This window comes from Spea bombifrons, chromosome 4 (assembly GCF_027358695.1).
Source record: "Spea bombifrons isolate aSpeBom1 chromosome 4, aSpeBom1.2.pri, whole genome shotgun sequence".
Classification (NCBI taxonomy): domain Eukaryota; kingdom Metazoa; phylum Chordata; class Amphibia; order Anura; family Pelobatidae; genus Spea; species Spea bombifrons.
In genome coordinates, this window is record NC_071090.1 from 39,267,582 (window position 1) to 39,280,443 (window position 12,862).

Below are 12,862 nucleotides of genomic sequence, written 5' to 3' on the forward strand. Positions count from 1 at the left end.
TCTATTGTAAACTTTTCAGGAGGACCATTTCGTATACTTAACCCTCAAAGTTCAAGATTTCTTACTCCCTTACCTTCCTCATGTGTCTCAAACACAATCACTGTAACGTTTGTAGATGGGTTCTTTGGCTTTGCGACATGAAATACTTTAGTGGCAGATTGAAAGTATGGTTTGGATGTTTGCAGGTTCTTTAGCGTGATGTTTGCAGGAAGAGATGGATCCACGACCAGCATTGGGACTCTGATGCAATGAGTCAACAGGCACTCCAATTCCTTATCACTAGAACTTAAATATAAAAGAGTTAAGACGACAGTAAACCCTCATATAAAAGCAATTTATTGTAGTCAATCAGAATAAGTAACCATCAAAATAAAATATCATCAGAAAAACATACAATGATTATAATAAAATGTAAAAAAAAAATACATAACGCGATACACAACCAAAAAGATGCAAAAGTCCTACTGAGAAATGCAGCAGCACAGAAGGGCAAGCAAACCAGGGAAAAATGAGATACATCCAACATTTCAGCTGATACGCCATTATCAAGGCTAATATCTACCCATGCCAGGTCTATCTTTTTTTTTTGCAATGGTTTGCCTGCACTTCCTTTTGGCTTATTTTCTAATACTTTAAGGGGGGTTATTGGTAACTGATTTAAATGGTAATTGTTGGCCCAGATTCGTTTTGAGATTCAATTCGACCAAATATTTGCAGAGTTCTACTTTGACTGTAAAAAAATCAAATACCTGGAGAAAGGTTGCATTCCATGCTTCATGAAAAGCCTGACAATCGCACTTTTCAGACAGTAAACGTTAAAATATTTAATGCTGCCTGTTTTCTTGGAATGTAATAACATCCTTAAGACATAAGTGTTTACCTTTTCTTTGTTGGCTCTGTTTTGTTTCTTCCAAGAATTTCCCTAAAAAGAAAAAAATACATTTTTAAATCCTTGATAAAAACATGTGCGAAAATATTAGTGTGCTACCTCCAGCAAGAGAAGCTGTGCGTGCAGGCTGCCATCCATAATACAACATAATCCAGGGAAACAAAGCAAGCAGATAAAAGAGATCCCCAGAAACAGATACATTGTAATGTGCACTCATTTTTGGATGTGCAGTCCTCCAATAAAAGTATTTCCTCAACCGGAAATAACCTAGTAACCAATTTATTCTAACAAAATCACTTAGCACCCCTTTTCTTTTTTTATTTACATTTTCCTGCCAAACAACCTCTGAAATACTGCCTTATCGCCTTCACAAATTATGCCAAAGAGGGCAAGAAAAGGCGATTTCTGTTGGAACCTTTAGTGTTTATCATAACCGATTTGAAGACGTTGTGTGGTCCCTTTAAATTTACATAGAATATCCCAATATGAATCTGCCCCTTTCCTCACCCCCTAGTGATGTGGGAGATGTGTTCAGCTAAGTTAAGAATATTCATTTTTCTTTGGCAAGGCTAACAAGGACATTAAACTGTCCCTTAAAAAATTTCTGTTACTTCTCTACTCATAGTTTAGGGAATAATCAATAATGTCACTTTAGTTGTTGCATGGTATTTCCTAAAGTAGCAAATTAAACACTATGTTTCAACCATATTCTCTTTCGGAAGATCTCTTTCAAATGGTTTTATGGATCGTTAAGATTACAAATCTCATTTTGTGTACCTTAAAACCCTCTGGTCTTCCTCCATCTGTTCCCGATACCCTCTTAGTTGCTTTACCAGTTCTGGATCTGAGCCATTCACCCAGGTGTACACCACATCAATAGGCATAGGAAGACAGAGCCTAGATAGAAATAATTACATTAAAAAAAAGAAGGAAAAATCATTATTGATACAAGACAGTACAAGGATCAATGAAAAAATAAAACAAAGGAACTTTGAATTAATCAGATATCAAAATAGGGACACAAACGCCAAGCAGCCATTAAGTTTTGGGGAGATGCTGAAATGACTCACCAAAATTTGTGGTAGTTATTCAAATTGGAGAGTTAAGCATTTTATAGCCATTAAGCACAAGTCTACAATATTTTCAACTGAGTTCCGTATTTTCAGAAAGTATTTATAAGATTTGCAGTACAGATTGCAGAATACAATGCACGTTCATTGCATTGTTTTAATAACATCAGATTTCATAATATTATGACCCGTCTTATTTGCTATCCTCTTTTCTAGCCCAGTGTGCACTTATCTTCTCATTTGTGCTTCAAGTGATATCATGGGGTAAAAAACACAGCGTATATTAGAAATATATATGAAGCATAACTCATACTACCAAGTAGTGTATTAATAGGGTTTTATGGAAAATAAATTCAAGATAGCAAGATAAATTTTTCAAATAAACTGAAAATGAGGAGTAGAAGCTTGTTTCTACCTATTTTGAAAGGACTTTCCAGCAATGTTGTCCCTGTAGGTATCGAACAAGACATGATACTGGTCTCGACTCCACTCTAAAACTACCTGAAAATAAGCATAAACCAGAAAAAAAAATCATTATTCATATGCTATAGCTAAAATACAGCGTAGGTTCAATTTGGTAAGCAGTGAAACACAAACATTGTATTACTTCCATCTCACCGACTGCTGAATGTAGCTAGCAGGAAGCTACACACTTATTTTTCCAAGCATCCTCAAGACCGCAATTGTCAGTTTACAGATAGTTTATCAGTATATGTGATCTTTGCATACCCTTCATATGAAACTAGAAGCTTTGTGAATGTAACCCAACTGAAAACCAACTTAACCGAAGAGGAAGGAAGTCAAAAGATAAACCTTAAAACATAGATTGCGCGTTGTGGTTTCAGTATGTTGGCAACAATTTGAGAAGGTCTTTTAGTGTACATTATATATATACTATATATATATATATATATATATATATATATATATATCCATCCTTTTTAAACATGAGAGTTCTGATACCGGAATCAGAGCGGCTGAGACTGCCTTGAGACCAGCCCGACAAACACTATATCTCAAGGACCAACAACAGACTAGTAATATGCCTACTTCAAATAATTTCATCGTTTCAACAATATTTATTTACTGAATTATCCATGATCGTGAAAAGTTTTCCATGTCTGTGGCTGACAAGGCCTACTCTTGCACACTGGCACAGAGCAAGTTTACAAGCTCCCAATGCTTCCTTTACTACTGGGAGGAAACCGTTCTTTTTTACCCAATGCATATTACTTTTCATTTAAGTCTGTCAGTGGGAAATAGGGACATATAACCATTACATATCATGCGAGTTTAACCCAGGTGTCTGGAAAATGCTAACATTCAGATCATACTCAGAAAGCATAAAAGAGTTGAACTTGGAATATACATTAGTAGACCCACAAGACAATAACATTTACAGTAACCTTCAATAGTAACCTTTAATTGAATTAGTTACGTTATTGGCATTTTACGATTTGTGCAAAGAAATGTTTTGCTTTAGCCGTTGTTAGTCATTAAAATGCAACCAACTTGATGTGTTGCTTGGTTACATCACTATCATATGATACAATGAAAAAAAAGTAAAGGATTTACTAAATAAAATAAATATTTATTCAGCAGTAAGTTAAATAAAAAATGAACATGTGAAATGAAATCTTCAGGAGCCATGCCATGGGTGGAGGATCGTTGCTGCCTATGATTACAATGCTTGTATTTCAGGGCAATACAACATACTCTACATTCACGCTAATACTAAGCCCTGACCAGTCAGTTGCCACTTGCATTAATTATTACTTATTATTACCTTTTATTTATTAAAACGCCAGCAAGTTACACATACAGACACATCAGGAGTTGCGTAAGCTTGGTGCTTGGAGTAACAGGTAATAAAACGCTTACATTATTATGTGATAAACAGAGGCTCCATATAAGAAATTAACTAACTTGAAACTTGGTACATCAAATCCAAGTGGCTATAGAGGCAGATCTCCTAAAAATATAACTACTGCTGATGCCTGTTTTATTGATAGAACTTTTTTTGGGCATATTCACTACGATACGAGTTAAGAATCTGAAATGTAACGTACATGCATCCCTAGAGTTATACATAAATATATTCCATTTGAGAATGTACCACTTGTACTACCTTTCACTAGAATTTTGCCTTAGAAATACGTAAAAGTTATTTGGGGTGCTACCATATGATGCAGCATTAAAGCAACGGCTATGTCTTCTTTTGTACAATTTCTTGATGTTTTGGGTTTCTATTGCTCATCATCATTATTATACTTTATTTATGAAGCGCCGACAGATTCTGCAGGCCTGTACAAAGATGAAAATGTAACAGACAATGACAAGTACAAAACAGCAATTGACATACAGATCCAAGAGGAATGAAGGGCCCTGTTCCCGCAGGAACTCACAATCTAGGTAAGTTCAGGCTACACTGGTATCTTTGGCCATACACCTAACCATCTTAGCTTCTACTATCAGAGCGGCTAGACCTCAGATCATTATTATTTTTATGGTTTTATATATAGCATCCTCATATTCCATAGCGCTGTACAACGGGTCATAAACCTGTCCAGGTAATATGGGCTTCTATTACTAAGATCATGTACCTATCCTGGTAAACCACGATGATACGGTAAGACACACATACACTGGTTCTGATGGTTTAGTTTGATGAGGCTGTGTATGTAGGCCTGTAGCACACTACAGTCACAGTGGCAGAAGGACTTGAATTAGCTAAATGAACTCTTATGGAGACACTATTGCTTGGTAGAGAATAAGCTACGATATAACACAAGTTATCCTAAAGATAAATTTTATTTATAAACGAGAGTTTGTCGGAGTCGGAAGCAACAGGAAGTTACAAAACCCATAAAAACATCTTGTGATATTTTAAAATAACATTTCTTAAATTGCAACAAGAGCTCTGGTAGTCAGCATCAATTATAAATAAAATTGAATCTACCTTAACAAGCAGATGTTGCACTAAAACCATTACATTCTTAAAGAATGATCTTTATAAAGAACAGACTGCACCCCTTTCATTATCAATCAGGTTCCTAATTTGTCTCTAAAAGGCATCCAAATCTATCACAGAGAAAATCAAGCCTAAGATCTTGCCATAGTTTAAAGGCAAAATCTATACGCGCAGGTAAGTATGTGCAGCTTGTGGCCCTCCAGATGGTTACATACTTCCAACTTCTTTTGTGCTCGATGGCAGAGAGTGATACGAGTTTCAGTGAATGAATAGTTGGAAGGCTGCACATTAACTGGCAGTCCCATCATCAGGATGTCGATATTGTGACAAGACAAGCAACTCCTTCAAAATGTACAGAGACACGAGTCTACTGTATATACAGGTAGACAGTGGAGAACAGGTAAAGGGTTACTGACCTCTCCAAACTGCAGGGCGGAGACGATCATCAGGACCATACCTCCGAAGCAGAGGTACAGCCCATACCTGTGGGATAGACAGGTATAGGTCTGTCTCTGGACGAGCTTCAACAAGGAGTTGAACAGCATGGCACGCCGGGCAGCATCCCTCACCCACCTCTACCTACTGCTCCACCAACCACCGAGTCACGTGGAGGCAGCGACAGCAAGAAGGCGGCCTGTCACTGCATCCCGGAACCAGACCAGAGCAGCAGAACGCCGAGCAATCGCCCAGTCCAAGCCTGCAAACTTAGTCATGATTCCCATCCTAGGCAAACAGAGTTGAGTACCGATACTACATGACTGATTATGTGTGAAATCCTGTTCGGGGCAGTAGTGGTGATGCTGAAGTAAAGCTCTGTGCCATGGAGTGGCCGACTGCATTTTAACCCGTTAAAATTCTTAGTTACTTTTTTCCCTTCAGCAAATTCAAGCCAAGTATATCATCTGATTTAATTTATATCGTAGTTATTTTGTAAAAGGTAACACTGACTGTTGTATTATCAGTTCTGAGCAAAATAAATTGCTTTGGCGTTGAGTTATATTAGAAAACATTGTCTTAAATAAGATAGCATTTAATAAGACACTGGCCAAATAAGACGCCAACTTCAGGAATGGAGCACGTCGTCGGTTTTAAATGTGTAGATCTATAAATGTAGTAAGTCATCGTCTTGTCCGCTAGAGGCCGCTCATTTGCTTCTTGTAAAAGGACGCCAACGTGAAAATAATGCTCATCTAACAGCATTACACACTATTATTTTCCAATGAATGAAAAGCTATTTTATTTATTTGTTCCACTTCGTCCCTGAAGCAGCATGGGGCTCATTGATATAATCATATAGTGCTCATTGGTGAGCAGTATATACAGCAAGTTTCATGGTGATTCCCCAGAAATGGGATCATATTTTTTGTCCCTTGGGCCCTAACAGCAATTAGCAAATTAATGACCCACTACAACAGGACATTTGGGCTAAAAATGGCTTCATTTTGGAAAAATCTAAAGGTTTCCCATTGTCCTGATTACTCCTTAAATGATAGTCTTCAAGCATGCGCTAATCACACCCATTCTAAAAAATTCTTCCTCAGATCCCATCTGTCTGACTAACTACGGCTCTATCTCTCTGCTTTCTTTTACCTCTAAGTTGCTTGAACAGATTGTGTACAATCGCCTTACTAACGTCTTCTCCTCTAATTCCCCCCTTGACCCCCTACAGTCTGGTTTCAAACCCTTCACTCTACTGAAACAGCGCTAACAAAAGTCTCCAATGACTTGCTCTCTCCCAAAGCAAAAGGTCACTTCTCCATTCTAATACTATTGGATCTCTCCACTTTTGATACTGTTGATCGCCGCCTTTTTCTTGGCTCACTTGCTTCAACAGGCATTCGAGATACAGCTCTCTCCTGGATCTCCTTATATCTGTCTAAGCGTTCCTTCTCTGTCAGCTTCTCTGGCAAGACATCATCACCCCTTCCACTTCCGGTTGGCGTCCCACAAGGCTCTGTCCTTGGCCTTCTGCTGTTCTCTCTTTATACTTCATATCTTGGAAAACTAATCAACTCATTTGGCCTCCAGTATCATCTATATGCAGATGATACCCAAATCTAACTGTCTTCTCCTGATCGATCTCCGTCTCTCATGTCCTGTATTACCAATTGTTTGTCTGCTATTTCTTCATGGATGTCACAATGCTATCTGAAACTTAATCTTTCTAAAACTGAACTTATTATCTTCCCCTCTTCCACCTCCACTCCACTACCCGAATTCTATATCACCATTAACAACACGACTATCTTTCCTACTAACCAGGCCCGATGCCTTGGGGTTATCCTTGACTCTAACCCAGGCCCGGACTGGCACAAAAAATAGGCCAGAGCATTTCAGACTGAGCAGCCCATTTTTATGAAAAAACATATATGTACATACATATACATAATACTTGGTCATTCAACATGGGAAGCCTGAAGCCACAATTTAGTGCGACTAATCCTTGAAATAAATATTATAGAGTAAATAACACAATACCTTATCTTTTCCACTAAATGATTTCAGGGCCTTGAATGTTTTATCTCTGGATAAGTAAAAATGAAATAGTTCCTACTGTAAATGAAGGAAACAGATAACCAAACACACACACCAGGACAGGCTTTTCCACACCGACACCCAGACACACACACCAGGACAGGCTCTGCCACACCGACACCCAAACACACACACACCAGGACAGGCTCTGCCACACCGACATCCAAACACACACACACACCAGGACAGTTAAAAAAAAGAAGAAATGGTTCAGCACTCAACTCCCAGGAAGCTGGGAGCTAGCAGGAAAAAGGGCAAAACAAAAACAGAAAGGATAACAAAAATAGCAACCAAACAGGGCCTTTTGAGCTTGACAAAGGCCCTGTTTGGCCGAAACGTTGCTTTTTTGTTTTTGCTTTCTTTGAATAAAGTAACCTAAGGATTGGGAGCTGATTGGAGTGTTGGGGTTTTTTCTGTGTTCGTACACAGACCAGGACAGGCTTTGCCACACCAACACCCAAACACACACCCCAGGACAGGCTCTGCCACACTGACACCTGAACACACACACTAGGACAGGCTCTGCCACACTGACACCCAGACACACACACTAGGACAGGCTCTGCCACACTGACACCCAGACACACACATCAGGACATGCTCTGCCACACTGACACCCAGACACACACACCAGGACAGGCTCTGGACAGGCACAACGACACCCAAACACACACACACCAGGACAGGCTCTGTCACATCGACACCCAAACACACACACCAGGACAGGCTCTGTCACACCAACACCCATACACAAACACACACCAGGACAGGCTCTGCTACACTGACACCCACAGACACACACCAGGACAAGTTCTGCCACACCGACACCCACACACACACACCAGTACAGACTCTGCCACACCAACACCCAAACACACACACACCAGGACAGGCTCTGCCACACCGACACCCAAACACACACACAACAGGACAGGCTCTGCCACACTGACACCCAATCACACACAGACACCAGGACAGGCTCTGCCACGCCGACACCCAAACGCACACACAACAGGACAGGCTTTGCCACACTGACAGCCGCATCCGGAGGGTTTCCACGGACGGTTTCACTTAGCCTGCCTGTGGCATCTTTGCCCCCATAACAGCCTGTGGCAACTTTGCCACCAAAACAGCCTGTCTGTTGCATCTTTGCCCCCCCTTACACATCCATGCTATCACACACACATATTCATTCACTCGTTCACAATTATTTATTCACTAATTCACAGATAATCATTCACTCATTCAGATATTCATTCACACATTGATACTCATTAATTCCCTCATTCAGATACTCATTAATTCCCTCATTCAGATACTCATTTACATATACTCATTCACAAACATTCATTCACTCACTCCTTCACAGATACTCATTAATTCACTCTTTCATTCAATCTCACATACTCCATACAACCTCCCTCACCCCCTTAACTGATGATGTAAGCGCCACTCGCAGACTTCTGCGGATCTGCACAGGGGAAGCAGACGTGCAGCAGGGGCATGTGACGTACGTGACATACTTCACATGGCTCCGTTGGATTCCTGCGTCCCCCCTGGTGGTAGAAGAGACGCTGCTCGCGCGCGTCTGCCAGGTAAGTAGTGGGCCCGCTGCTAGAGTTGCAGGCCCGGTCGCAGTTGCTGCGGGCTTAAGGGGCAGGTGCCCCTTTTGCCCTGCGTTAAGGATAGCTGCATAGGCCCAGTCAGTCCGGTCATGACTGGGCCTATTTTAAGGTAGGGGCCTGGAGCTGCAGCTCCATTAGCCCCTACGTCAATCTGGCCCTGGCCCTGGCCAGTGCGGGCCTGCTCTAACCTCTCCTTCATCCCTCACGTTGAGACCCTCGCCATATCCTGCCACTTGCACCTAAAAAAAACCATCTTGACTACTGCAACACTCTTCTGGTTGGCATTCCACGTCTCGACTCTCTCCTCTACAGTCTGTCCTACGTGCTGCTGCTAGGCTTATCTTCCTTGCACGCCACTTCTCTTCTGCTTCCCCTCTCTGTGAAACCCTCCACTGGCTCCTTATTAACCTTATGATTAAATTTAAAATCCTGGTACTAACATATAGGACTCTCCACAACTCTGCTCCTTCATACATTTCTGCCCTCATAAGCAAATACTCTCCTACTTGATCCTTCCGTTCTTCGCATGAGCTATGGCTCTCCTCCTCGCTTATCACCCCTTCCCTTTCCCGTCTACAAGATTTCACTCGGGCTTTCCCATATCTCTGTAATCTACTTCCACAGAAGCTTCAGCATTCACCCTCCTTCCCAGCATTCAAGAAGCATAACATCTTAGCTGCTAGAACCTCCTTGTCATTGATACAACCACCATACTAACTCTCACCTTTTCTCTGTGCCTTATGTTTGTCAAGATTGTAAGCTTGCGAGCAGGGCTCTCTCCACCTCATGTATCGGTTTGTCTTAGTCTGTCAATTCTCGTCTTGTCATACCCCTTGAATATATGTATTGTATTAAGCGCTGCGTACATTGTTGGGGCTATATAAATAAAAGATAATAATGTTAATAATAGTAGTAAACCATAGTGAATCCTGTACCACGCTGCCTTATACCCTTGCAGGTATTGGTACCAGTAAAATCAAATTATACAGAGCACCGAAAGACAAGTTGTTATTCCAAGTTATAAAGAGATGTATTGTGATTCAAAATTTACTTGTTTTTCCTTGACATGTAGAGGCTAATATTTACAAACTTATCAGGTCTCATGCAATAGCAATGGAATTTTTTATCAGGACACTTAAATTATCTTGAGTATGTCTTGATGGGATGCCTCTTTTAGGACAAATAATACCACGAGAGCATGTTTAATTGTTGAAGCTAAATGCTTTTGGTCTATTAATACACCTTTTAAGTTTTAATTTTCAATGCAGTTGCTAAGTGCAGGCACAGATGTTGTCACAGCAGCATTTTTATTGCAACCACGGGAAGTTATAGTCGTAGAACATTTTCTGGAACAGATTCATCTGTGCAATTGTAACAGTAGGTTTAATATACTGTTAAGACAGCTATTAAGACATGGATAAACAGTTTAAATGCCACCAATTGGCTGCTTTGACTATTCTTACTAGACTAAAGCACCCAAGACTGGTGTAAAAAAATAGGGCCCTGGATTGCACAGAAATTAGTTCTTTCTGACGAATGGTCTGCAGCCAGGAAGCACCATGATCGTGACTGCAAGTTTTTGAGTTTCTCCAGCTGTTGATCAAAACAGCTGGAATCAGGTCTTCTTAAAGGATCAGTCCACTCATATATTTAGTGAAATTCATATTGGAGTACATCTTCCCTTGTTTTATTAAAAAAAAAACTAATATTGTGTATGTCAGGGCCTTTGGGATGTGCGAGCTGTAAGGCCGCATATGGCGCCATGGCAGCAGGAGTGCCAGGCAGCCATCCCATCACCAAGGCCAGGGCCACACCGAGGCGGGTGCACAGGACCCAGGCAGCAGGAAGCAGAGGAGAGAGAGAGGGGCAGAGCGGTCACTCATGAAGCGGTGAAGCAGAGGAGCCAGACAGAGGCCTTGCGCTCCCATCTCAGGACTTCGGCAGGGTAAGTGAATTACAAAGGGGGGTAGATAGTGAGAAGGGGAGGGGACTAGCAAGAAAGGTGGGTAGTAGAATATTGAAATAAAAAAGAGTGAGAATGAGCGAGCAAATGAATGAACGTGTGAATGAATTGTGTAAATTAGACAGAGAATTAATGAGTGCATGAATTGTGTAAATGAAGGAGAAAATGAATGAATGAATTAAGGTGTGGATGAATTGTGTGAATGACTGAGAAAATGACTGTGTTTATTAATTGTGTGAATAAGTGAGGTTATGAATTAATGTGTGGATGAATTGTTTGAATGATTAAGAACGCATTAATAAACGATTTGTGTGAATAAGTGAGAGAATGAATGATTGTGTGAATGAAAGAGTGAATGAGTGAGTGACTGTATGAGTGTTTGTGTGTATTATAGATGCATAATCGATTTGGGAAAGGCAAAGATGGCACAAGCAAGGGTGTTTGAGCCTTGGGCACCAAGGTGGTGCAGGAAGGGTGTTTATGGGACAAAGATGGCACAAGGTGGGTGTAACGGGTTCACCAAGAGAGCTGTAGTAACTCCCAGAGATCACCCACATGTATCCTCCTCTTGTCCCCGGAATCACTTCCAGCACCAGCCAGCATGCACACCTTGGAACCCTGCTATGTGTACCCAATAAGTAGACACACAACTACCTTGAATTGAGTACAGCAGGAATGAACGGTTTATTGTTGTAAAACATAGACTGATATAGCCACAGAACTTCATTAACATAAATCAACATTGATCAACAGGTACATGTAGACAACCCAACCTTTAATCCCCTTTAGCTACTGAATATCCCCCTGGTAGCCATCCTGTTATTGGGTTTAGTTTAACAATGGTTCCTGCCTGTTTGGCAGCCAGGCTGGAGCCATCTCTGAGTACCTTGGGCTCCTGTATGACAGGTCATTCTGTCATAGTGGGCTGTTTGGGGACAAAGATGGCTCACGCTGGGCTGTTTGGGGACAAAGGTGGCTCAGGCTTGGCTGTTTGGGGACAAAAATGCCAAGTTTTATGTGCGTAATCTGGGTACTGGTCAGGTTCTATGTGGGCAGTGTGGATGCCAGGGCTGGCATTTGGGGTGTGCAACCTGTGATCTATGCCTGTAATTTAGGGGGTTTTATCTATTCCTTTAATGCTGGGTTCATATGCTATTTCCAGTTGATCTAAACATATAGGACTCTCCTATAATTATGTTGATCTGTACCATTATTTATACCTACAAGTACAGGGTCTGTATGTCTAATTCAGTTGATCTATACCTGCAGTGCTGTTCCATGTGTTGTTTACTTGAGACACTGGGATTTACATGGGATTTCCAGTTGATATATTCCTGCAAAGCTGAGTTTGTGTGTTATTCTCTTGATCTATACCTGCTATGCTATGTTTCCATACATTATTATTGTATTCCTGCATATATATATAGGATTTGTTTGTCTGATTCTGTTTATTAGATCTATACCTTCAACGCAGAGTTCACATGTGATTTTTAATTGATCTACACATGCAAAGCTGGGTTTGTGTTATTCTGTTGATCTATACCTGCTATGCTATGTTTCCATACTTTATTTATGTATAGTTGCAAATATAGAGTTTGTGTGTCTTCTTCTATTGATCTATACATGCAAGTGCTGTTTACATGTATTGTTTATTTGATATGTACCCAAACTACAGGGAGGTCATCCACGTTATGTTAAAAATAACGTGATTCATCGGACCAGGCCACCTTCTTCCATTGCTGTGTGGTCTGGTTCTTATACTTACTGACCACTGCAGACTGGGAACACAAGAGCTGCAGTTTTGGAGAT

The 12,862-nt window shown here is 40.7% G+C and overlaps 2 protein-coding genes across 2 annotated transcripts in view; one reads left to right on the forward strand and one right to left on the reverse strand.

Moving 5' to 3' along the window:
• GNPTAB (N-acetylglucosamine-1-phosphate transferase subunits alpha and beta) overlaps positions 1–5,589 on the reverse strand; it is a 28,086-nt gene extending 22,497 nt beyond the window's left edge. The window contains exons 1-5 of the mRNA XM_053462745.1: positions 5,347–5,589; positions 2,375–2,460; positions 1,667–1,786; positions 881–922; positions 74–285 (exon numbers count right to left, since the gene is read on the reverse strand). Coding sequence (XP_053318720.1) covers positions 74–285; positions 881–922; positions 1,667–1,786; positions 2,375–2,460; positions 5,347–5,475 — 589 coding nt within the window. The 5' untranslated portion in view covers positions 5,476–5,589. The remainder of the gene's footprint in view (positions 1–73; positions 286–880; positions 923–1,666; positions 1,787–2,374; positions 2,461–5,346) is intronic.
• A 4,928-nt stretch (positions 5,590–10,517) lies between these two features.
• The window catches only part of DRAM1 (DNA damage regulated autophagy modulator 1), a 28,942-nt gene continuing 26,597 nt past the window's right edge, over positions 10,518–12,862 (forward strand). The window contains exon 1 of the mRNA XM_053465127.1: positions 10,518–11,035. Within this exon, the coding sequence (XP_053321102.1) occupies positions 10,845–11,035 (191 nt within the window). The 5' untranslated portion in view covers positions 10,518–10,844. The remainder of the gene's footprint in view (positions 11,036–12,862) is intronic.